The sequence below is a fragment of the Podarcis raffonei genome, chromosome 8 (genome assembly GCF_027172205.1).
Source record: "Podarcis raffonei isolate rPodRaf1 chromosome 8, rPodRaf1.pri, whole genome shotgun sequence".
Taxonomy (NCBI): Eukaryota; Metazoa; Chordata; class Lepidosauria; order Squamata; family Lacertidae; genus Podarcis; species Podarcis raffonei.
Window position 1 is genome coordinate 26,098,755 of NC_070609.1, and position 24,575 is coordinate 26,123,329.

A 24,575-nucleotide genomic window follows, 5' to 3' on the forward strand; every position below is an offset into this window, starting at 1 on the left:
CATGGACTGGCAGCAGCTTTCAAGGTTTTCGAATGAGAGATGCCAGGGATTGAACCTTTGCATGCAAAGCAGATGCTGTACTCACTGAGATGCACTCTGTCCACTATAAGCTGGAAGGAGCTGTCTTTATGCTGGGATCTAGCCCCCCAAGTGTCTTTTCTGACAGTTATGTAAAGGTCTCTCCTGCCCCTAAGCTTTTTAACTGGGTATGTCACAGATGGAATCTGGGACTTCCGTGCAGACAAAACATGTGATCTACTACAGGGTTTTGGCCCATTCCTTAATCTCTTAGGCCCAGTCGAAATTGGCTGTTGTGGACTGTATAGAGTCTGCAAAGGTAACAAGGCCTCCCTGATTCTTGAGAAGAAATGAACGAATCCTGCCTGCTCTGTGGCTTTCCATAGCATACTTCTTCCTCCCCTGCAGGCTCATTGCTGCCGGGGTGGTTATGCGCCCTTACGTGGAAGCCAACATCTCCCATAAGTCCCACACCACCATCAAGTACTTCCTGAAGATGTGGAGCAGCGTCAGCGAAACCCTCATCTTCATTTTCCTCGGTGTGTCCACGGTGGCCGGGAAGCATCACTGGAACTGGACCTTTGTCATCTGCACCCTGCTTTTCTGCTTGATCGCTAGGGTTTTAGGTGAGGCTGTGGGACGAAAAGTTGCAAGAGTGGTGGGAGATGTGGGGGTGGCCTCTGCCCACAGCTTGTGCTGCCGAAGGCGGGCCTTGAATCTCAGATGCGTAAGGCCTGAAAAGGGCCAGAGCAGCAGGCTTAACAGGAAAAGGATCCCCCCAAACAAGTCCAAGGCATCTGAATGCTTTTCTTGTGTGGAGAGCCTCATGTATTCCACGTTTGCACATTATGGCTGTGTTTTGGACATCATGAGAAACCATCATTTATCAAGGTGGGAACGAGCCTAATCTAAATTTGGTAGCGTGCACCTCGTAGGACTAGTGTCAAATACCACCCAAATTATACAAATTTGACATCATTTTTAGCTAAGTGGCAGAATTCTTTGCCTTCCCATCCTTGGCGACAATATACGGACCCTGAACTTGACTTTTCACTTAACTGTTACCATTCCTTTTTATCATTTCCTCAGGTGTCCTGGGGCTGACATGGTTCATTAACAAATTCCGCATTGTGAAGTTGACTCCAAAGGATCAGTTCATCATTGCCTATGGTGGCCTACGAGGTGCCATTGCCTTCTCCCTGGGTTACCTCCTCAGATACGATCACTTCCCAATGAGAGACATGTTCCTCACTGCCATCATTACGGTCATCTTCTTCACAGTGTTTGTGCAGGTAGGCCTGTAGAAGCCCCTCTGTTTCCCAGGCCTGGGGGGCATCATGGCAGCAATGAGGTCATGCAACAAAAGGAGGTGGTAGACCAGACTGTACTTAAGGAGACCATTTTTAATGGTCCCCCAAGAAAGGGGGCAGGAACTAGTGGGATATGGGGGAGTAAAGTGGAGTAAAGGTTAAATTAATCCAACCAAACACAGTCTAGAGTCCGTATTTAAGGCGTGCTGAATTCAACCAGGCTTATGTCTCCACAGGGAATGACCATCCGCCCTTTGGTAGATCTCTTGGCTGTGAAAAAAAAGCAAGAGACTAAGAGGTCCATCAATGAGGAAATTCACACTCAGGTAATAGTTCTGTTTTACTTTGTGCTGAGTGATCTCTCTCTCTCTCTCTCTCTCTCTCTCTCTCTCTCTCTCTCTCTGTGTGTGTGTGTGTGTGTGTGTGTGTGAGAGAGAGAGAGAGAGAGAGAGAGAGAGAGAGAGAGAGAGGGGAAGAACCTCTGTTTAGCTGCCTTAATACTAGAGTTTGCATTGAAAAGCAAACTGGCCTAATTCACCTGTCACAGACTTTGACATGGAAATCGTAACAGAGCTATCAACCACATTATACACTTCTCTACATTTTGTCATGCTGTTAACACACACAAAAAGCATATTTTATGGGAGGAAAGGAACCCCCCCATGCTTATTTTAGAGGAAGAATGTGTACAAAATGTATACAATTTAAATGTGATGGTATGTGTGGGTTTTTTGTGTTTTGTTTGCAAAAAGTGGGATGAAATAACATGAATCGGTAATAGGCTGATTGCCAAGCCATACTACTCTTCTAGTTCATATCAGGTTCCAAGTTACACTTTACAAAGTACAAAATAACATGTAACTTAAAAAAACACACACAAAAAGATTTATTGGAAGCTGAAATATGTCAACCAAAATCATCCAGTATTTCTTGTCTCAAAGATTTCCCGTAGCTTAATTCAACAAAGCACTGGTTGGTATAGCTTGCTGGTGCCACCTAGCAGCTGATCAAGGCACTTCATGTAACCCGTGTCCTCACATTCAGTTGTTTCCTGCTAGTGGGTCAGGACCACGTGGGTCACGCCTAAGATGGATCTCACCAGTGGCAGGGGGAAAGGTGGCAGTACCAATTCTAAACCACTCACACCCCAAAAGAACAAAATTTGCAAGATGCTGAGGAAATGCTATAGTTTATTTGCAAAAGCATTCCAGTGGTCTAGTTGTGATGGTTTGCCCCTTGTTTCTGGAATAATAAGTTCCTTTGACTGGGGAAAAGGATCTCCACATACCAAAGCTAAGAAATAGCAATTCAGGGCCAGATTTTTTGCTACCTGAGGTGAAACAGCAACTGGTGCCCCAGGCCAAGCACCAAGGTCTGTCAAGTTATTCAGCACCTGAATATGAAAATCCAGCAAGCACCTCTCCTCTCCCTGGTAGCAAAAGTGCAAAATAACAAACCTTTGCTGCCCTTTGAAAATCAGCTTCCCAATGAGACTGCCTCACTCTGTCTAATCGTAGGATCAGCCCATCTGATAAAGTTGTCATACTCAAAATATGTTAGATATACCAACAGAAAGTGGGAAGGCTTTTGCAGATAAACTGTAACTTTTCCACACTTTTAAAAAAGTTGTAGAAGAAGAATGTGGTGGCGGCAACTGGGGGACGGGCGGGGTGAGAATATGTCTGCATAACAATTTTTAAAATACTAGATCTTTACAGTCATAGTTCCCTTCTCTCCCACACCCGTAATTCTGGAAACTAACTGTAACTTGCGTTCAAGAATTTTGACAGGCCTCTAACTACCATCCTGCACATGTAACCCCTATTGCCGTCAGGCAAGCACCTTCGCTGTTCTCTTTTTGGACCCTGCTAAGAGCATTTTTGTTTAGACGAGTCTAATCAGATACGTGGAATGTCAACGTCTGCTTTAATGTGTTTTTAGTTTATTGCTGGTTTTATTTTGTTAATTCTTTAAATTGTTGCTTTTAACTGTTTTTACTGACAGTGTTATTGTTTTGTACTCTTGGTAAAAAAATTAAAGAAGCTCAAAGCAGTTTCCAATGAAGCAGCACATACATTTTATGAAACAAAATGAAATAAATAAATACCGTATTTTTCGCACCATAACACTCACTTTTTTCCTCCTAGAAAGTAAGGGGAAATGTCTGTGCGTGTTATGGAGCGAATGCCTACGGATGGCGGGGGGATCTGCTGCAGTCGTGAGCAGAGGATCCATGGTTCCCCTTCCTTCCCTCCTCCGTGGCTCGCTTTGAAACAGCAAAGCGGGAGAAGAGCCGCTGAGTGAGGAGGAGAGAGAGACAGAGAGCCTGCTTGCTTTAAAGGAGCAAAGCGGAGAGGAGAGGAGCCGCTTACACGAGTCCAGAGCTGTTTTTTTCAGCGAGCCGGGGAGGAGGGAGAGAACAGCTCGCTAAATAGCAGCAAAGTTTTTTGCAATCAGGCTCTCTGTTCCTTCTCCTCCCCACTCAGCTGGCTAAATAGTAGCAAAGTTTTTCAGCGAGCCTGGAGGAGGGAGAGAAGCAGAGCCTTTAAAGGAGCAAAGCGGGAGAGGAGAGGAGCCTTCTCCTCTTATACCCCTCTTCTGCATTATTAACAGCATCCTTCTCCACCCACCCCACGCGTGTTCCTTGTCCCTTGAGTGCTTTTCCTTCCCTCCCCACTTAAAACGTGGTTACAAAGCACGGATCCACATGGATCCTCAGGATTTTTGCACTGGGTCACCCCAAATTCACCATCAGATCACATAGCATGTCCATGGCTACAGCTTGCACCAAAAAAATCACGCACCCACTGTTGCCTGGGGCCGCAGTGGTGCAAAAACGTAGTTACAAAGCATGGATCCACATGGATCCTCAGGATTTTTGCATTGGGCTACCCCAACCTCACCGTCAAATCACATGTCTGTGGCCACAGCATGAACCACAAAAATCATACATCCACTGTTTCGTTTAGAATATTTTTTTTCTTGTTTTCCTCCTCTAAAAACTATGTGTGTGTTATGGTTGGGTGCGTGTTATCTTGCGAAAAATACGGTACAACTCCCAGATCCTTTGGGGGAAGGGCCAACAGTTAAACCAGTATGTCCGAAGCGTAAATACTAGAAAAACCCCAAGAGAAGAAAGAGAGGAACATGTATGTTAAATATGGAACCTAGTTTTGATTTGTTTTAGGTTGGGATTAATGAGTCCCAGCCTGAAAAGGCTGAGGGATGATACTCTAATGCAGGCATAGGCAAACTTAGCCCTCCAGATGTTTTGGGACTACAACTCCCATTATCCCTAGCTGACAGGCCCAGAGATGATGGGAGTTGTAGTCCCAAAACATCTGGAGGGCTGAGTTTGCCTATGCCTGCTCTAATGGCATGCTGTGTAGCATTGGTTCTCTCTCTCTCTCTCTCTCTCTCTCTCTCTCTCTCTCTCTCCCTCTCTGTGTGTGTGTGTGTCTCACCCCCCCCCCAGTTCAATTGCTAAAGAACATTCCTGCACAGTCAGTAAGCTGTATTTTAGCCTTGCTGCAATTCCCTTTTCGATAGTTATAGTGCAATATCTGGCCTTTATTATACAGATGGGAAGTTCGCACCCACCCCACCTTTTTAAGTAGTTAAATGTGTGCTGCAGCACAGGAAAGGAAGCACATACATCTTTCCAGGGTTTGTTTAACTTCACCAGCCGGTGAAAGAGAAATCCTATGCTAGAGCTGCACTGGAACGGGGTGAGAGCAGACCATGATATCCTCTCCTCCAAAACGTTTAATGAGCTGCATCCCTCATCGCTGCCCGTGTCATGCTAAAACAATACCCATGAGCTCTGTGTGTGCTGCCACTACAGTCACTTTTGTCCTAGGTGCAAAATACTGCAGATGAAAGGGATGGAGTGTGGAGGGGGGTTGGCAAGGAGAGATCACTTCATCACCAGGTTGTGCTTCTGTTGCAGAGATCAGGTGTGCCCTGTAGATGAGGCAAAATCCATACTTTTTGTTTTCCTCTCTCCTTCAAATAGTTCTTGGATCATCTTTTGACTGGGATTGAGGACATTTGTGGCCACTATGGCCATCACCACTGGAAGGACAAGTAAGTGCTACTGAGCTAGGGGAGAAAATAATAAGTTGCTTACAGTTATTATTGTCTACTATTGTAACTGGATTTTTGTAATAATCACGTTTGGGAATTCTTTTGTTTTGGTTTTCTAAGATGCCACATTAACATTGGGGGGGGGGGTTAATCTCAAGGACTCTGGGCAAGTTACATGGTGCTATTTTTTATGAGCTAAACCCCAGGCTGGCTAACCTGTGCCGCTACACCACACACCCCATGTCGTTTGACTCGAACACCCATTGCCCCCAATCAACATGGCCAGTTGCCAGGAAATGATAGGAGCTGCTGTCCAAAATCTTCAGGGTGGGCGATGCTTATTGTAGCTTTACATTGTTGTTGTCTTTCTCATCCCCTTGCAAAGGCTGAATCGCTTCAACAAGAAATATGTGAAGAAGTGCCTAATTGCTGGGGAGAGGTCGAAGGAGCCCCAGCTGATTGCCTTCTATCACAAGATGGAGATGAAGCAAGCCATTGAGCTGGTGGAGAGCGGGGGAATGGGCAAGATCCCCTCTGCCGTCTCCACTGTCTCCATGCAGTAAGTATCATGGAGAGCAAGGGAGGTGGGGCTGTTTTATTCATTAAAGGGGGAAAGGCTTACTCTGATTGGAGGAAACGCAGTGCTTTTGAGTGTTCAAACCACTTAACATATACAGTCGTACCTGGGAAGTCAAATGGAATCTGTTCTGGAAGTCTGTTTGACATCCAAAATGTTCAAAAACCAAGGTGAGGCTTCTGATTGGCTGCAGGCAGCTCCTGCAGCCAATTGGAAGCCACAGAAGCTGCATCAGATGTTCGGGTTCCAAAGAATGTTTGCAAACCGGAACACTCACTTCCGGTTTTGCGGCGTTCAGGAGCCAAAACATTAAACTCGCAAGGTGTTCAACTTCCGAGGTACGACTATGCTACTTTGCTAACCCTTTAAAAAATCCCGCTGTAAAAAAACCCTGGTATTACTGGCCTATACACTAATTCTGTTAGCATAAGGATTTCTGCTTGCACAACAAAACTTTCCCCACCTTCTCATAGGAAGCTGCCTTATACTGAGTCAGACCATTGGCCCATCCTGCTCAATATTGTCTACACTGACTGGCAGCAGCTCTTCAGGGTTTCAGGCAGGGTTCTCTCCCAGTCCTATCTTCCGCATGGACCCCCTGCATGCAGAGCATGTGCTCTAATTCTATAAGCTTTATAGCAGGCACCCTCAACCTTCGGCCCTCCAGATGTTTTGGACTACAATTCTCATCATCCCTGACCACTGTTCCTGTTAGCCAGGGATCATGAGAGTTGTGGGCCAAAACATCTGGAGGGCCGCAGGTTGGGGATGCCTGCTTTATAGTGATGAATAAATTGTGATTAGTAATAGAGCATTTTGATTTTCTCTTGTAGGTCAAACCTTTGAAGCTTTTTAACCTTCTCTTAATCTTTCAGAAATATCAATCCGAAAACTTTGCCTGTGGAACGCATCCTGCCAGCTCTGTCGAAGGACAAAGAGGAGGAAATCCGAAAGATCTTGCGCACCAACTTGCAAAAAACCAGACAGAGGGTAAGAAAGAGGACCCCATTAGCATCTTTGGTCTGGAAAACTGTGGTAGGTCAGAGCTATTTCCAGTGCACCTTCTTCCGGGGGCCCCCACTCACCATCCCTCCGATTCTTGCAGTCCATCAAAAATATTTACAGGCCGGACCTGCATTTACAGCCAGCTGGCAACCCAAGCAAACTGGCGAAGCAAACAAAAAATTGCTTTGTTACTTGGCCAGATACATTGATTAATGTGATAAATCTGCAGCTTGGTTCAACAATTTGACGTAATAAACAAGGCAATAAATGAACATCACTCTGAGGGTAGAAAGGCCTTTGTCTGGCTTAAAGGTAGGGGCAGCAAATTGACCAGTCTGCTAAAAGATGGGCAGTGATGGGACTGCAAGCTGAGGATGGAACCTGTAGTCATCAGGCAGATGAGCATGTGTGCCTGGAGCAATGATACACTCGACTGGGGGGAGCGGTAAGGCTTGCACAGCAGAAACAGATGCCATATGGGGCTCCTGATCTGTGCACTTCCAGGGGCCTAGCAGAAATGAGCCGTGAGGAGGGGCCTCTTTGGGGACACACCTGTTGCATCTTCCTGTGCCCACCTATGCCCAACCTTATGATGGTAGACAAGGCATTTGAGAAAGGGGGAAGTCTGAAGGAACAGCTGCTGCCACCTGTCTGCTAAGAGGGGCATTGCAAAGCCTTCAGCATGTTGGGACTGCAAGAGAAGATAAATGTTCACTCTTGCAAGTGAGATGACAGCACCCCCAGATTTTGTGGGCAAAGAGGATCCCAGATCATTGACATCTGAAACCTAGGGGATGGTCCTATTCAAACAAAACAATAGTGATTCAAACAGTGGGGAGTTGTCAAAATCAAAGTTGGTGAACCCCTATGCATTAGCAACAATGGCTAAACGAAAGATTATTTTCTCTGTATAGTAAAAACAATTAGTAGTTTGAATGAATGAAAGCAAAACAAAAATTTGTTCAGCTGTTTTATTCGTTTTTAGTTGCTTTGCGTTGGTGGCATTGTCTTGCATTGAAGAGATGGGCTAGAGCTCTATCTACAGTTTGCGAAAAAGTCACAATTGGGGAAAGAGAGAAAGCTGTGAAACTGGCACAGTGGGGAAACTCTCTTTAGTTAAGATAATCATTAGGTTATTATGTTTGTCCACTTTTTCCCAGTTGCCTATAACGCTGGGACCCTTTTGTCCGACCACCTGCCTGAAATTCTTCAGGCATGTTGGCTGAATATCTGCAGATTTTATACTGTTTGGATGGAAAAGACTAATGTTACAGCAACAGAAATCTAGCTGGGTTTTCCATTGCAATCGATTGGGAGACAGACACATTTTTACTGAGCAAGTCATGGTCAAAGAGTTCGTTTCTCATAATCCCAGAGGAAGGGTGGCTTAGCTCAAAACTTGCTGGAATTTGGGCACCTCTGGTTAAAGTCGATAGCCTCTGTTTGAATAACTGTTGTCATTTTACAGGTACTAGTTGTATTCCCCACCCCACACATCTGCCCTAGAAACCACACTGTCTTCACACAAATGGCAGCCGGGAGGGTGGGTGGGGGGCTCTCTCTGTGTGTATATGTAACCTCTTTTGAGTTCTGTTCTAGTTGCGGTCATATAATCGACACACCTTGGTGGCCGACCCTTATGAAGAAGCCTGGAACCAGATGTTGCTGAGGAGGCAGAAGGCTCGACAGCTGGAACAGAAGGTACCATAGATGGAAGGAAGGCTGTAATGGTGGAGAGTTTGGTGTGGAGGTTCAAAGTGCGAGCTTCTCTTCAGTGGCTTCCAGATACCAGTTGCTGGAAACCAAAGGAGGGGGAAAATTCTGTTCTCAAGGGTTTCCCAGGGGCATCTGTTTGGCCACTGTGAGAACAGAATGCTGGACTAGATCGGCCACTGATCTGATCCAGCAGGTTCTTCTTAAGTTCATCTTGAAGAGAGGAAGATAAGAGGGGAGATGTCATTGGAGTCTCTGAGGTGAAGAGCCCTTTAATTAATGGCTGCTGTGTTTCTGATTCCAGATAAACAACTACCTGACGGTGCCGACACACAAAATCGATTCGCCCACCATGTCAAGGGCGCGCATTGGCTCAGGTGAGGGGAGGAGGCTGTGGCAATTTCTGGAAATTAGAAATCTGAAACCAGGGCATGGTGGACCATTTGGGAAGGAAGCTTCAAGGCACTGCTGCTGTGTTAGCATTCAGTTACCCCACTAACTTCATGCCCCACAAGTTTCGCTTTAATGGCCCTGCTTGCAGGCTGTCCATAGCACACAGTGAGAACAAGATGCTGGACTAGATGGGCGTGTGGCCTGATCCAGTATGACTGTTCTTATGGTGCAACTCCAATAGTCCTGGCCCATCTGCAGGAGGTACCAAAGAAACTCTGGTGTATGTGTGTGTGTTTAATGCAGGGTTGGAGAACCTGTGGAACTTCACAGGTTGCTAGAGTACACATCCCATTATCCCAGACCATTGGCCATGCTGGCTTAGGCTGGTGGAAGTTGGAGCCTGACACCAACGGGAGGCCACAGGTTCCCCATCCCAGGCTAAATGCATTTTGGAGCAAAGGGAGGCTGCTACCTTTGGGAACAAAGCAATTTGTATTTTGCAGAGAGAGGGAGAGAAAGCTGAGGATCTTGGAATGCGGAATTCTGCACTGAGCGTTGGATTCTTTCCTTGTGAGAGGCTTGCAGGGCAGACATGGTCCCAGCAGCTGCTCGCCCACTTAGGGTGGAGCTGCAGCAATAGCCTCTCGCAAGTGCCTTCGCTACTGCTTTGGGTTCCAGAAATTCCCAGGTTCAATCCCTGGCATCTCCAGGTGGAGTTAGGAAAGACTCCTCCCGAAGAGCTGCTGCCTTTCAGAGCAGGCAGTATTGAGCGAAATAGACCAATATTCCGACATGGTATAAGGCAGCCTCCAAGGTTCCTGTGCCATAGGGCTCCAAGGTGGCTGAAGATCTTCCAAAAGATGCAGAGTGGCACATGCTGCCAGTAGGCAGGAGGAGCAAGGAAAGGGATGCGCCGAGCGATGGAGAGCAGAGAGAGCCAGCAGACTCTTTGAGGGTGAAGCAAAAAATCTTCAGGGTCCCTAACCCCAGTTGGATCTGGGTGAATGTTTTCTCCTGATCCCCAGCCTCCTTCTGCTAGACCCTCAGATCAAAGGAGAACCTGCCCACCAGGTCTCCGCAAGAGGTACCTAACAGGTCTCTGCGAAGGATTGATCTCCTCTCTTGTGCCTTTCTTCTTTCTTTATCAGACCCCTGCCTATAAATAAGACTGGTGCTTCTCCTCCTCAGCAGGTAACGGAACCAAACCCAGCCACCCCTGCTGTGATCTATACAAGCCTGTCTCTCCTTTCCCCTCCCTGAAACCAAGAATGAAACCCAGCAGTTTCCTCTACTTGGTTAGACCCCCATTCTTACCTCTCCGCCCCTGTCGCCCATCACTTCGTGGACACTGTGGAAGTTGTTTGTCCTCCTGTATTAGTCATGTTCTGCAACTCCCTGGCAGTGTCCTGAGAGACTCAACAGTCCTCATTTCAGAGAACTGCCAGGGTTGCACAAAAAATGAATGTAAATGCTCCAGGGGGCTACTGTGTTCATGCCCTACTTGTTGGCTTCCCACAGACATCTGGGTGGCTACTGTAAGTACCAAATGCTGGACTAGATGAGCCTTGGGGCTCATCCAGCAGGACTCTTCTTATGTTCCAGCTTTACCCATCCACAAAGTGGCGGTTGCAGCTCTTTATTGACTTGCTCGCTGCTCCAGCCTTGGCTCTTAACTGGCTACGTTTAGGAATAGAGTGTAAAATATAGGGACATTTTGTAGTCTTGTGGGGGCATATTTTTGACGGTGAAGAAATACCTGAAAACTTTTTTTGGAGGGGGGATTTAAATACATGCAATACTTTCTTATCACACCTAAATTATTTTCCTACTTTAACAGGCTGAGATGTGGCATTTATAACTTAGCATGTGATATTTGGCGTATTTATTAAATTTACAGAGCAATCCTTTATGTGTTAACCCAAAAGTAAGATGCACTCTTTAGAGGTGCTTTCATCTCAAGAAACCACACACAGGGTTGCAGCCCCCAAAGTGTGCATACTTTGAATATACATGTCACAGTCATTTGAAGGGAGATATGAAAATGTGCTGGTCAAGGGAGGTGCCAGTCAAAAGGACAGCAGGTTTGGGATACTTGCTTCTAGTATATCTAAGCTTAAAACAGGTCGCCGGAAGAAACCAAGCAGCTATTCACAAGCAACGAAGGCGCTCCTAGATGCAGAAATTTATAATGGATTTGAGTGTTGTATATGTTTATAGTGTACATATGAATTATTGCTCTCTAATGCTGTTGATTGAGGGGACACGAACATATTCATACTACACATTTTAAGTGAGTAAAACCTTGTATTAAAAAGTCTTTTTTTCCAAAGGGCAAAATATTGAATAGGAGTTTTTTCAGTGTTCCTCCAAATTTTCCTGGTACATAGAAGGTTTAGATATTCAATCAAACATACAGGGGAGAAAACTCCCTCAGAATTACATAGCCAATCACAATAAGTGCTACCTCAGCAAAGACCATCCCACTCTGATTGGATGCTAAGCAACAGCTCCAGCCCCTCTTGGTTAGCTGGCTTCTTGGCAACAGAATTAACCCTTAAGTTACAACAGAATGATCCCTGCTGTTGACCTCCAACATGATCTTTCCTTTCCCTCTCCAGACCCTCTAGCTTATGACCCCAAGCCGGACTCCGAGAACCTCCCTATCATCACCATCGACCCTGCGTCCCCGCAGTCTCCAGAATCTGTTGACTTGGTGAACGAGGCGCTGAAGGGAATGAGCCGCCTCCCACCATCCCCAGAGGAAGACGAGGATGAGCAGGGGCTGGTAATGCGGGCCAAAGAACCTTCCTCTCCAGGCACAGATGACGTCTTCACCCCTGGAACTGGCGACAGCCCCAGTAACCAGCGGATAATGCGATGCTTGAGTGACCCTGGGCCTAGGCCCGATCCTGACGAGGGGGAACCCTTCATCCCCAAAGGCCAGTGAGCTCCTCCCCATGCACTTCTAGACCTGACCAGTGGGGGGAGCTTCCTGCAAACACACACATACCTTGGGCTTTTCTCAGTTGCTTTCTCCTCTTCCTCTCCGTCTCCCTCTCCCTCTCCCTCCCTCTCTCTCTCTCTCTCTCTCTTTGTGCTCTTCATTTTGGAAGCTTTACTAGGAGGTGAGAAATAATAACCCAAATGGAATGCACATCTTATGCCAGCTTGGCTGTTTTGCTAAGGAAAGCGGCAGGCATAGTGGGTGACCAAAATCCCTTGTCCTGAAAAATGCCAGAGCCCTGCTCATCCCCTTTTCCGCATTAAGAGGAGCATCCCTTCCTCTGGGATGGGTAGGGTGGCATGCTTTGCCCCACTGCTACCTTTCCCCTTAGCGCCAAGAGACTGCTTTCGTTTAGGCACCTGAAGCCTCTTGTTCATTTGCACTTTAGAGAGCCCTCTCTTTTCTCCTTCTTGCTTTGTCGCTGCTCTGATTTTCCTTTCCAAACACACCGGAGAAGACGAGGAAGTGCATCTTGTATCAGGTATAGCACAGTCTGGGGCGGGGTGGCGTGTTGTGTCACCCCAAGCCGGTCCCTGGCATTCCTGTGGGCCAGTGGTGAAGCTGGAACTCTGGGATTCGAGTATGGCTTTAAATCACCAGCTGCACTTCTCTTCATTTTTTTCTGTATATTTTGCTTGTTGTCTTCTAGAGATGGCGTTGGCAGTAGCTTCTCCGCTAAAGAGGGCTCTTGAAAGAAAACACTGAGCCAGGCGTGCTTTAAACCAGGCGTGATTTTTAAAATTTTATTTTAGAGCACTTCTGGCTTGGAAGGAGTGTGGCATTTTTCTGACACCAGTTTTCTGCACCAGGTGGTTGGTTGGGTTAACAAAGCATTCCAATCATAGAGAGTTTGTGGATTTCTTTTAAAATCCCATGAAGCCATAAGAAAATTATTCTAGCCTTTTGGACGTTCTAAATTTCAGAGTCACCTGGTTTCTTTTTGTTTCACAAGTCTGTTAAGTGTAACTAAGCTGTTTGCTCCTAGAACCTGAGCGGTAAGTGTGCTCCGACACCAGGGACTGATCACATGTCGTCCACCTGTCTAAAATTCTCCAGCATACCTTCCCCTCTTTTCCTGGAGTTACCCACTTTCTCATCTTATAATCCAAATTACCTTTTAAAAACACACACACAAAGAGCATTTTGTTGACCAAAGATGAATACATGGCTGTGCATATATAATTGCTGGTTTATTTTAACCTTAAAAAAACAACGGCACAGGGTATTTGTTTCTTTAAAAGGCGTCAAATTATTCTACAAAGGGCACTTGGGGTGCCTGCGCAGAGGGCTGTTCCACTTGTCCTTTGCCAACCTGGTGCCTTGCAGATGCTTTGGGTATGCAGTTTCCCATCAGCCACAACCAATGCAGGCTGGAGCTGATGGGAATTGTAGTCCAAAATGTCTGGAAGATATCAGATTGGCTGCTTCTGTGAAAAGCTTTAATAGCCTTTTTTTTCTGCCTATAAACTTGAGAGCATGAACTCTAATAGGTAGCTGGGTTTGGGCGTTACCTTTTAGCAATATCAGCTGCAGAGGAGCCAGCTGCTTCTCCTGCCAGAGAGAACTATCTCAACAGGGGCATCCTTTAACTGGTTTATGACCCATCGCCCTCTGACGAGCTCCTCTCAGTTCTGTTTTCCCTCACCTGCCTGCTAGACTCTGCTCTCCCTCCGGCCTTCACTCTGCAGTGGGCATCCTCCTCCGATAGATGGTGCTAGGCCAGCTGTTCCCAACTTGGTGCCCTCCATATGTTTTGGACTACAGCTTTTATCACTCCTGACCATTGGCCATGCTGGCTGGGGCCGATGGGAGTTGGAGTCCGCCATTTTGGAGGGCACCCACATTGGCTACCCCAGAGCTGCTCCCAGTGCCTCTTTCAGTTACCTTACTTCTGGTTTCCAAAAATCTAGCCCCTCATTATCCTAGCCTATAAAACTCATGTCTCCATCCCTGACCACCAAATTATGTATTATGGTGGAGCGCCACAACTATTCTACAACCGGGAATAAATCCAACCTTGCAAATAATAGCAAGGCTTTCGTGTCTGGAAGTTCCAGGAAATCCCCTCCATCCCCCAGGTGGGGGTTCACGAAGACAAAGTGTTGCCTACAGAGCAAGCAAATCACATGGCTGAGACGGTGCCTCTTCAAAGCGGCAGGTGGAGGAAGGGGCATGATTGAATGTTCTCACATGTGAAGGGGGGGGGGAAATCTGAATGCGGGTTACAATTTTTGCTCTGACATGGTTGTTTCCAATATGCTGGGTATTTATAGATAGGTGGGTATATGGGAGTCTTTCAGCTGCACCCCTGCCCTGCATTCTCAAATGACGAGCTTCATCAAAGAGTGGTCTGCTCCCTTCGTAGAGTTGGCCCTTAGCCAAAGATGGCTTTCCTGTGAAGGCATTGCAGGGATTCCCCATTGCTTACCCCCAAAGAAAAAGAAAGGAATTCAGAAAGGGGCATAGAACTGTCTTGCTCAGTGAGGTTGCTTTCCGCTCTATACCAGGGGGTTTGGGACCCTATGACCCTCCAAATGTCGCTTGACTACAACTACAACATCTGCCAACATGCCCAACAGCCTGGGATGATGGGAATTGTAGTCTAATATCTGGAGGACGAGAGGGCAGCCTTTCCCATCCTGGCACCCTCCAGATATTTGTGTCTTCATCTCCCACAGGGCTTGTGGGATGTCTGGTGGGTTTGGGGGGTGGGGGCAATCCTGTGTGTTAGGTTACTGCCCTGCACTGAAGTGATCTATATCTGCCCAGTCTGAGCTGATTGTGTTTTGTCCCCCCCCCTTTCTGAGGATGGGTGTGTTGGTGGTGGTGATAAGACTAAGGTAGAGAGTAGAATGAGTTTCTGCACTTTAGACACCAGTTCTGGATATTGCAATTCTGTTATCGAAGCTTCTTTCAAGAAGTGTGCCCTTTACAGAGCCATGCTGGTGCCTGCTGTTCCCCCCCTTCTGGTAGTTCTTAGTTCCTCACCCCCATCCCACCCCATCCTGAAGGGGGCATTTTAATTTTCTGCCCCCTGTGCTGTGCCTTTTTAGCCATACAGTGTCTGCCTGCGCAAAAATAAAATAAAAATGGTGTTGTGATTTGCCGCTCGCTCTGTCTGGTCCCTCCCGGCTCCAGCCGGGACGGCTAGACTAGGCCTGTTAATAGCTCTCTGTGCAAACCTGTCCATCTTTTCTCCCACCCAAATAGCAACACCCTCTCTTTCCTCCAGCATGCTCCCCCCACAACAAACACACAAGAGGGGAAGAGCTGCAAGAGGCACAGGTAAGAGGGGGGAAGAGCGGCAGAAGGGGGCTCATCCGTCTCGCCCCCACTCCCACCACACGGCTCTGTGTACTCTCGACCTAACCTGGGCCTTGCCATAGCGCTCTGCTTCAGGCTGAGCAGAGATCAGTAGACCGCAGTAGCCTGTATGTGCTTTCATGTACAAATGTTCTCTCTCCAGCGGGAGCTGATAAAGCAATGAAAAAAACAACTATTGTATAAAAAAAGAAGTGTAAAGAGAGTCTTTTTACATAAATATTCTAATAAATGAATGTTTTAATTTTTAGTGGCTTGTACTGATTCCTCCCTACCACTATCTTATGTGCTCTCTGTTTTGTTTTTTAAACATCACACACACACACACACACACACACACACACACACACACGATGCTGGGAAAGGTTAGCTACTTTTTGATGATTTTTTGGAGACTTGGAGCACATCATCACCATACATTTAAAGCGCTCTTAGGCCACTTTTAACAGTCATTAACTTTTAACCCCCAAATAATCCTGAGAACTGCAGTTTGTTGGGGTGCTAGGAGTTGTTGGCAGACCCCTGTTCCCCACACAGAACTATAATTCCCATAGCCCACTAGAAAGAGGGATCGATTGTTAAACCTCGTTGGGAATTGTCGCTCTGTGAGAGGAACAGAGGTCTCCTAACAGCTCTCAGCATGCTTAACAACTGACATCTCCCATGATTCTTTGGGGGAAAGCCATGGCTGTTTAAAGTAGCGTAATAGTGCTTTAAATGGAGGCAGAAACTCTCTCTTTACTCTGAAAAGGTCGATCCATGAAGGAGAGGGTCACTTGTGTTGTTTGGCCACTGGGCACCGACCTTCGCATGTTGCGCCAAAGTGGGAATGGCCCCCTGGGAGCAGGGCTTGGCAGGAGCAGGGAGGCCCACTTGGGCTGATGAGAGCCTGGACAGGTTGAGGGATAATGAAGGGAGAGGCAAATTAGCAAGAGCGGTAGGGCTTGGGTGCTTCAAGCAGCCACGTCGCTGTCCAAAGAAAAGGAAGGAAGGAATGGGAGGGGGGGGAGGAAGAGATGATAGTAATAACAACAACAACAACAACAACAACTTTATATTTATACCCCGCCCTTTCCAGTTCAGAAAACCGGGCTCAATTAAAACAATTGTGATACAACAAAAAACAGCATAAAATACAGTATAAAAGCGTGAATAACAAATTCAAAGTTCGAAAATCAATTTTGGGGGAAATCCATCCAATAAACATTAGAAGATCACCAGGGCTAGCTAGCTAAATTAGTCCTATTTGGCCCAGCAAGGAGGCCAGGGGAGAATTAGCTGTGGGATCCCAGAGCGGGTAACCTTAATAAAAAGGGGAGGGGAGGGAAGGAAGGGGAATAAAAGATCAGGCTAAATTCAAATTGAAAGCCAGGCGGAATAGATTATGAGGGTGATGCAAGTGAAAGAGAAGTCCCACATGCATTGTCATGCCACTTCGATCAGCAATGGCTTCTCTTCAAAAATCCTGGGAACTGTAGATTTGTTAACCATGTAGCTCCAACGTGCTTAGGGAAAGTGCCACAAATCACTGGACCACTAGGGGGCAACCTTCCTCCAAATGTTACCCCAGCAAGTGATATTTAAGAAGAGTGTTGCTTAGTCAGACAAAAGGCCCAGCATCCTGTTTTCCACAGTGGCCAACCAGATACCTATGGGAAGCCCACAAGCAACAGCACCTTTCTTACTGCTGTTCCCCAGTAACTGGTAATTCTGAGGCATTTGACCCTGCAAGTTACATGTACTCGCCTTGCCTAGTAGTCATTGGTAGCCCTGTGCTCCATGATTTTGTCTAGTGGTAGTGTAGACAATCCATCTTTAGCTCTTTGTTTCTGGTATATGAGATGACTGCAATTTCCATACATTCAGAATATAACAAGTGATCAGCAAAGCTCCATTTCTTGCTCAAGACATTAAGCTTTCCCAGGAAAATAAGCTGAACAGGTTGAGGCACTTCTGGATGAAATTAATGATCTGGATCCATTTCAGACTGGTTCCAGGCCAAGTTTCGGGACCAAGAATGCTTTGGTTGGCCCTGGCAAAGGAACTGTGCCATGGGAGGGGGCAAGCTGTGTTGGCACACCCAACTCTCAATGCCTCAATGCTAGCATCAGCTGTGGTATCCTTGTGGAGCATGACTCGGGGGATTAAAGGAACCAGGCTATAGTGCCCCGGTCTGCTTCTAACTTTGCCAGGTTATTCCATAAAATGGTTCTGAAATATTAATCTTCTGTTTGCAAGTGTGGGTTTTGACGGGGTAGCTCAGGAAGCAGAAGGTGGAAGGGAAGCAGTGGCTGAGTCTGGAAAAGCATAAGGCAATTCTCAAAATTGTTGGGAAATTCTGGGTTTTTTTTAAAATAGGAATTTATGCAGTGTATAGATATCTGAACAATGCATTGATGTTTGATCTAAAGTGGTGAAATGCCAGATTGTGTTGGCTCTGCCTTTGCTCTTCCTTCAGAGACAACAGCAAATTACTACAGAGAAACGATGGCTCCTGAACATTTCCCTCCACCTAATGCTCTAGATGTAGCATTTGTGGGTGCTGGTCACAGTTTCCACAAACACACTCAACACAATGCCCCTGTCCAGCCTTTACTAACATGGTTGTGCAGCCCAGATATGGTTGGACTACAACTTCCATCATCCTTAACCATTGGCTTTGCTGACTGGGGCTGATGGGATCAATAGTCCAAAACATCTGGAGGACACCATGTTGGGGAAGGCATTGTGGGAGAAAAAAGAGCTCTGCTGATTTTTCTGTTCTCAGTATTACTGCTATTTTTATTATTACTTCAGCCTAAGATCACAGGGAGGGTCTGATGCTGAATTTTATATACCCCACTAAATCTCATATTTATTTGTGGTTTGTTTTTTTAAAAAACAACAACAATAATGGAAGATCCTCTGTAACACAATGTTACATGTTCTAAGGGTAAAACAAAAATATGAGGTCCAGACTATCCATATTTGTGGCTGAGACAGTGGAAATCTCCATCTCTCAGGCAGAAAGAAGTTTGCAAACCATAGAAATGACAAAATATTACAGAACAAAAATCACAATCCTATAACACTTCAGTTCAATGAAAAGAAGCTGTTTTGAAAAAAATGTAGCTAGAAACAAAAAGAAAATTAATATTTAATGAAATGGGGAAGGAGGGAAAGTGAAATGAAAAGAAGTGGTCTATGGGCTCTTTCTGATCCTGTGTGAGAGAGCTCACAGGTCCTGTTCATGATTCCCATGTGCTCCCCATTCTGAGATCTGTTGTGACAAACTCTGAATCTGCCTTGTCCTCAGACCTGTGTTTAGGGCTGACTTTGCTGCTGTCAGCAGATGACTCACCAGTGCAGAGTGCTGTTCAGGCCTTTCCAGGTTGCTGTTCAAGGGCTAAAGAACAGCTACAGACAGCAGCACATGAAAGCCAATTCAAATATTAAGGAAAAACACACACCACAGTTGCCCTGGGACAGCACCACTTAGCAACGCCGGCTGGCAATTGTTTTGAATGCTTCTCTTATCTCGGAAGTGCCTTGCATGTGGAAAGCTAGCATGTCAAGGAGAAAGGTTGTGGGGAATCGAGATGTGCTAAGTTTCTACACGCAGGGAGTTTTTGGTGTAAGGGGCTATTAAAATTTGACATCCCTTGCTGCCAGGCCCAGCATTAGCATTATCCTAGGCTACAATGATGAGGCATTGATTATTTCTCAGCACAGTGCCCTCTGGTTAGACCCCTCAATAAACCTACCTAGTGGGAGCAGGAAACAGTATCTGTGTCTGGGGGCTGCCATCATTTATCGGGGAGTTGTGGGACTGGTGCAGGGCTGGTGCTACCGTTAAACAGAAAGAGGCAGCTGCCTCAGGTGGTGGATGCTGAAGGATGTGGTACAGAGAGAGCTGTGTGTAGGGAGAGCTGTGTGAGAGATTCAATCCAGTTCACAATCCCTTTATGAAACAATGTGAAAACTAAAAGAGAGCTATCCTTTGATATTCACACTTCTCCAAATTTAGCAATGCAGTTCTGCAGCAAAGAAACATATACTAGAATGCACGCACCTGTTTAGAATGTGCATATATTGGTGAAAAGAACGTGCAAAAATGCACTATACACATACAGTGGTACCTTGGTTCTTGAACTTAATCCATTCCAGGAGTCCGTTCAACTCCCGAAACTGTTTGAAAACCAAAGGGCGTCTTCTGATTGGCTGTAGGAGCTTCCTGCACTCAATCGGAAGTTGCATTGGATGTTCGGCTTCCAGAAAATGTTCACAAACCAGAACACTTCCGGGTTTGCGGTGTTCAGGAGCCGATTTGTTCGGAAGCCAAGGCATTTGTGTACCAAAGTACCACTGTATTGTGGAAGATGGCACACCAAATGTGTACATGAGAAGAAATTTGCACTAAGATACTGATGAATTTACCTTGAGGGCTTAAAAGAAAACATGCACAAACTAACATGGAGAACTTAACTTATAACTGAAATAAGTGAAATTGACAGATTAGCTCATCCTTAATGGTGGCGTAAGCTTTCATATACTACAATCTATATTGTTATGTGCATGATGTGTTATATAGATGTTGCCAGGGAGGAGAGGATTGTAAACAGTGAGGACAGAGGAAAATGAAATGCAGACACCACAGACAGTGATAATCGCCTTATTAACAGCAGCCATTCATAAAACAGTTGCTGGAGACGATAGCATAGACATCCTGGCTTCGCTCATTAACATCTATAGTGTGATAAACTCTTTACAGAAGTTAGAGCTGCAGTGTGGTCTTCTTTGAGAGAAATTTGATTACCAGTTTCTCAAAGACTTGACTCTCCCCTCACCCCATTCAGGAGCTTTGTTAAGTATAAACCCCAAAATTTGGGATTTCCTCAACTGGTGCCAAATAATTTTATTCATTTTGTGCTGTTTTGTACTGAGAACCCCGTGTATTGTACCACTCCCCAAACTGAGATACTGAGGCTAGGGGCTACAGGTATCCCCGCCAAACCCAGTATGGTCCAATTCACTCCAAACCGGTCCCAAACTTTTGCAAGAGTTTCAAACCCTTCTGCACCACAAACCCCACTCCCAAAATGAAAAATTGATACTAAAACCTGGGATCCTAGTTAAAGGCATTGTAGTTGGCAGCATCAATTGACTCCATTTGCAGCATTGTGGAGCACAAACCCAATGTTTTGCCTTGCCCTGTAAAAATTTTGGGGTTTGTACTTAATAAAGCTCCATTGGCATGCAGTGCTAGCAAGTTTTTTTCGTTTTTAAGCAACCAGAGAGAGGGGGGAACTGGCAAGAAGGAAATGACATTCAGTTCACTATTCAACCTAAAAAAGGTGGGCCATAAACAGCTTTGGGGCTGCCAAGTTGGGGGCAGTTCCCATTTCACCTTGGGAGCAGAGACAGACCAGGCCACTCCTGCCTCTATGATATAGAGGAGATGGGGTGCAATCCATTGGTGTGCCACTGGGCAGTTTCTGATGGGCTCCCAGTTACTGCTGGTGGTGGAGTTATTTGCCACAATTTCTGGACCTAGGGATAGAACCTGGGACCCTTAACACTCAAAGCTGATGCTGTACCACTGAGCCACGGACCCACAATTGCCCCCATTGAGAGGGCAGACTTTGCTTCAAGTTCGCTGCATCACAGATGTGACAGAGGCCACATCTCACAGAAGCAATGTTGAGTCTCTACATCACTCCACAGCCCCCTTCAAAATTCCCGTGTCACCACTCACTGCTGGTTACTCTAAGGGTCAAACCTAAACGACTTGCCTTGTTTTGTAATGAACACTGCCTCTCTTTTTCAGCAATTTATGGCATTCATAAGCCCGCTTAAATCGTTTCCATGGTGTTCCCAGTGCCATTTGTCTTTTTTTACTCTCACTGTCCCCAACCTTGTTGGCCTTCGTTGGCGTTTAATCCTATTGGCTGTGCAACCCCTGAGTTTTGCCAGCAGCATCACATCTACAAAGCTACATCCAATACAGTGACGACGTGAGCACTTGCAAATAAAATAGAACGGATCATCGCTAGCCAACCAGGCTGAAGAGCAGGGCAGGCAAGTAAGTCCAAGAGCATTGAGGGCAAAGAAGAGAAATCAAAATGGTGCTCAGAAGAAACCGTTGCCAGGGGGACAAAGCAGTGCTGTGCATCACTGAAACAATGTGCCGAGGCATCATTTCTAGACATTTGTTCAGCTGTGTGGAATGTGCTGATTTTGAGATTAATATCAAAATTGGAGGGCATTTCACACAACCCTTATTACTTCTGCACTGGATAGTAAATAATTTTCACAGACTTCAGCAGTGGGTATAATTGCAGTGCAATAAAGTAAATCACTGTGGAATTTAGTCGGGTGTTTGACAGCAAGTACCCTTCCAGTTCTTCTTCTATTATTATTATTATTATTTTATTATTTTTTTGAAGGATAAAAAGTACATAATTACCAGTGCATAGTAAGATAATATGCAAAGAAGAAGAAAGAAGCAACACACATGTAAAAACAAAACAGAAGGGGGGGCACCCAAATACTTGTATACATTTCAAAAAATTGTCATTATAATTAACCAGACCTTAGTTTATTACTGTATTTATAAAAGTGAATTCCAACTATCACTAAATTTGTCCATGGCAAGTCTACATTTGTATGCAACTTGTTCATGTGTAGTGAGTTTGTACATATCTTCCAACCAATCATGGAAGGGAGCTGCATTTAATTTTTCCAGTTCATGCACATTGTCCCTTTGTCAGATTCCAAGTGCCCTTCCAGTTCTTAATTCCTCTCCTTGCAATGTGTCCAGTTCCTCCAGTTCATTTATATCCCCTTTGCAGGGGGTGTTCCCTGTTTTGTTTTGTTTTTGTAGTCCCCGTGCCTGCTGCTTCCCTTATCTCCCTTGCCACACCTTCCTTTTGAAGGTGCCCTGACTCACTTGTTTTTCAGGTGGGGCCGAGGGAGAGGGAAGCCCTGGAATCTGCGCAGAGTTGGGTCGCATTCAGTGGTTGGCCTCCTGGATGGGTTGATGAATGGCAACTGGCTGGACCACATCTTGTTAGCAAAGCAGGAAGTCTGTTGGTGGTGTCAATATATATATATATATATTGCGTAAGCCGGGTCCAGCAATTAGCACCACAGCCAGCCAGCCAGTCCTGCCGCTGTGCCCTGCCCTGCGCAAAGCAAGGCTTTCCGATTGATGCTGCAATTTTCTTGCTTTAGAAGCATTTAGTAATTAAGCTCACCACCACCTCTTTGCAATGGCTTCCCTTTGCATCGCAACGAGGAAGCGTGATAAGAGTCATTTGCACACTTTGGCTCAGATCAAGGCTGAGGGACTTTCAAAGATACAGGGAAATGCTATTGCATAAATGCGCACAGTCCAGCACTCCCTGATTGGAAGCTCCACATTTCCGTGGAGGATAGGACGACACACGGGGACTGCTCTGCCTTCCTTTCACCTTGGTGTTTCTGAAGAGTTCTGGCCCATTTGCTTGGCACTCGTTGCCCCAAACTAGGCCACACAAAACCGATAAGCACCCAGCCAGTTGTGTAGCGAGCCGTAACATAGGGACGAGTAGTTCTGGTGCATTTTTTTCACACCAGCAAGGATGCCTGTTATTGGAACGATGCTTACTAGAGTTAGAAAACAGTGGGGTTGGAAAACAAGTTTGGCATGGCACATATAATCCCTTTGCTAGACAACGTAGAAAGCTCATTTGTATGAACTCTACTGCTCCCAGATGTGTCCAATCTCACTCCCTCTCGCCATGGTTTCCCCCCAAAATGGCTGCCGCCAAAACAAAGCACAAACAAACAAGTAAGTAAGTAAGTAAGTAAGTAAGTAAGGAAATGGGCTGTTTGGATGAGTGAATCCATGGTGCATATGGCAAGGTTGGGCATAAATCTTTGGTTGTGGATAAGTGAATTTTCCGATAGCAAGCAGGTGGATAGCAGGACCTGCAGGCACAACTTTTAAAATCCTGTACTCTGCCTTTGAAAATTTCACCATCTTTCCTTCTCAACTTTGATTATTATGAGTGCAATTCTCCCCCCCCCCATTGATGGAGAATGGCTGGGTGAGGAAACGAACAAGAAGTTTTCAGCACAGTGCTAATACCCTTACACCGCCCTTTGACAGCTCACTGTTTTATTACCATTGGATGATCCTTATATATAAAGGATCAACACAGCTGCCTGCCTTTCTGGATGCTTCTTTAGGGCGTGATTATGGGCTGCCCTTATTATCCATAGTGACTGCAGCTTAAGGAATTAACGCAGAAAGCTGCATTGGAAGATCATCAGCTCAATTATCTGGGTTAACTGACTGATATATGATACCTTGGGCCTGCTTTGCAGAAGTGGGAGAAAATAAGTGCATACCCTCTAACATGCCACAGAGGAAAACTGGGATGCACATCTTTCAGGGACGAGCTACCACAGGAGTCATGTGACTTGTGAGAGAGCATGGCCCTCCAAAACAGGTGTCTTTTGGGGCTGCGCTCTTGCGGGAGCCAAAGCAATACATCCCGGGATCCACTCAGAAGCCAAGATGGCGTCTATAATTCTAGGATGTCCTGCTTAAAGTGGGACAGTTGAGAGGTATGTGAGTGGGATATACGATTCTTGCCCCTCAGGTAATTTGTGTCAGGTCTGTATAGTGGACTTCACAAGAGGCAATGGATCTAACAATTTTCTTTGTTTATTGTTCCAATGTAATTCTATCCCATGTTTCCGCACACAGCTCCTAAGGCAGGTAATAAATGTAAATAAATACAGTGGCACCTTGGTTTTAGAATGTCCTGGAAGTTGAATGTTTTGGTTTCCGAACGCCGAAAACCCAGAAGTAACTGCTTTAGTTTTCGAAAGCTTTTCAGAAGTCGAACGTGCCACACGGCTTCCATATTGAGTTTTCCGTAAGTAAATGCTTCGGTTTTCAAACGTTTTGGAAGTCGAATGGTCTTCTGGAATGGATTACATTTAAAAACCAAGGCACCACTGTACAGTCCTATAAAAAAAAGATAAAAACTATTATTGTTGTTGTTTAGTCATTTAGTTGTGTCCGACTCTTCGTGACCCCATGGACCAGAGCACACCAGGCACTCCTGTCTTCCACTGCTCCCACAGTTTGGTCAAACTCATGCTGGTAGCTTCGAGA

General features: G+C 45.8%; 1 protein-coding gene across 2 annotated transcripts in view; it reads left to right on the plus strand.

Moving 5' to 3' along the window:
• Positions 1–15,677, plus strand: part of SLC9A1 (solute carrier family 9 member A1) — a 69,233-nt gene extending 53,556 nt beyond the window's left edge. Inside the window, exons 4-12 of one of the 2 annotated variants that reach the window (XM_053398651.1) lie at positions 427–644; positions 1,108–1,310; positions 1,565–1,654; positions 5,344–5,414; positions 5,800–5,973; positions 6,867–7,026; positions 8,596–8,697; positions 9,014–9,086; positions 11,721–15,677. In XM_053398651.1, the coding sequence (XP_053254626.1) occupies positions 427–644; positions 1,108–1,310; positions 1,565–1,654; positions 5,344–5,414; positions 5,800–5,973; positions 6,867–7,026; positions 8,596–8,697; positions 9,014–9,086; positions 11,721–12,049 (1,420 nt within the window). In that variant the 3' untranslated portion in view covers positions 12,050–15,677. The remainder of the gene's footprint in view (positions 1–426; positions 645–1,107; positions 1,311–1,564; positions 1,655–5,343; positions 5,415–5,799; positions 5,974–6,866; positions 7,027–8,595; positions 8,698–9,013; positions 9,087–11,720) is intronic. The other variant, XM_053398652.1, reaches the window with a different exon arrangement.
• Positions 15,678–24,575: the final 8,898 nt, after the last annotated feature.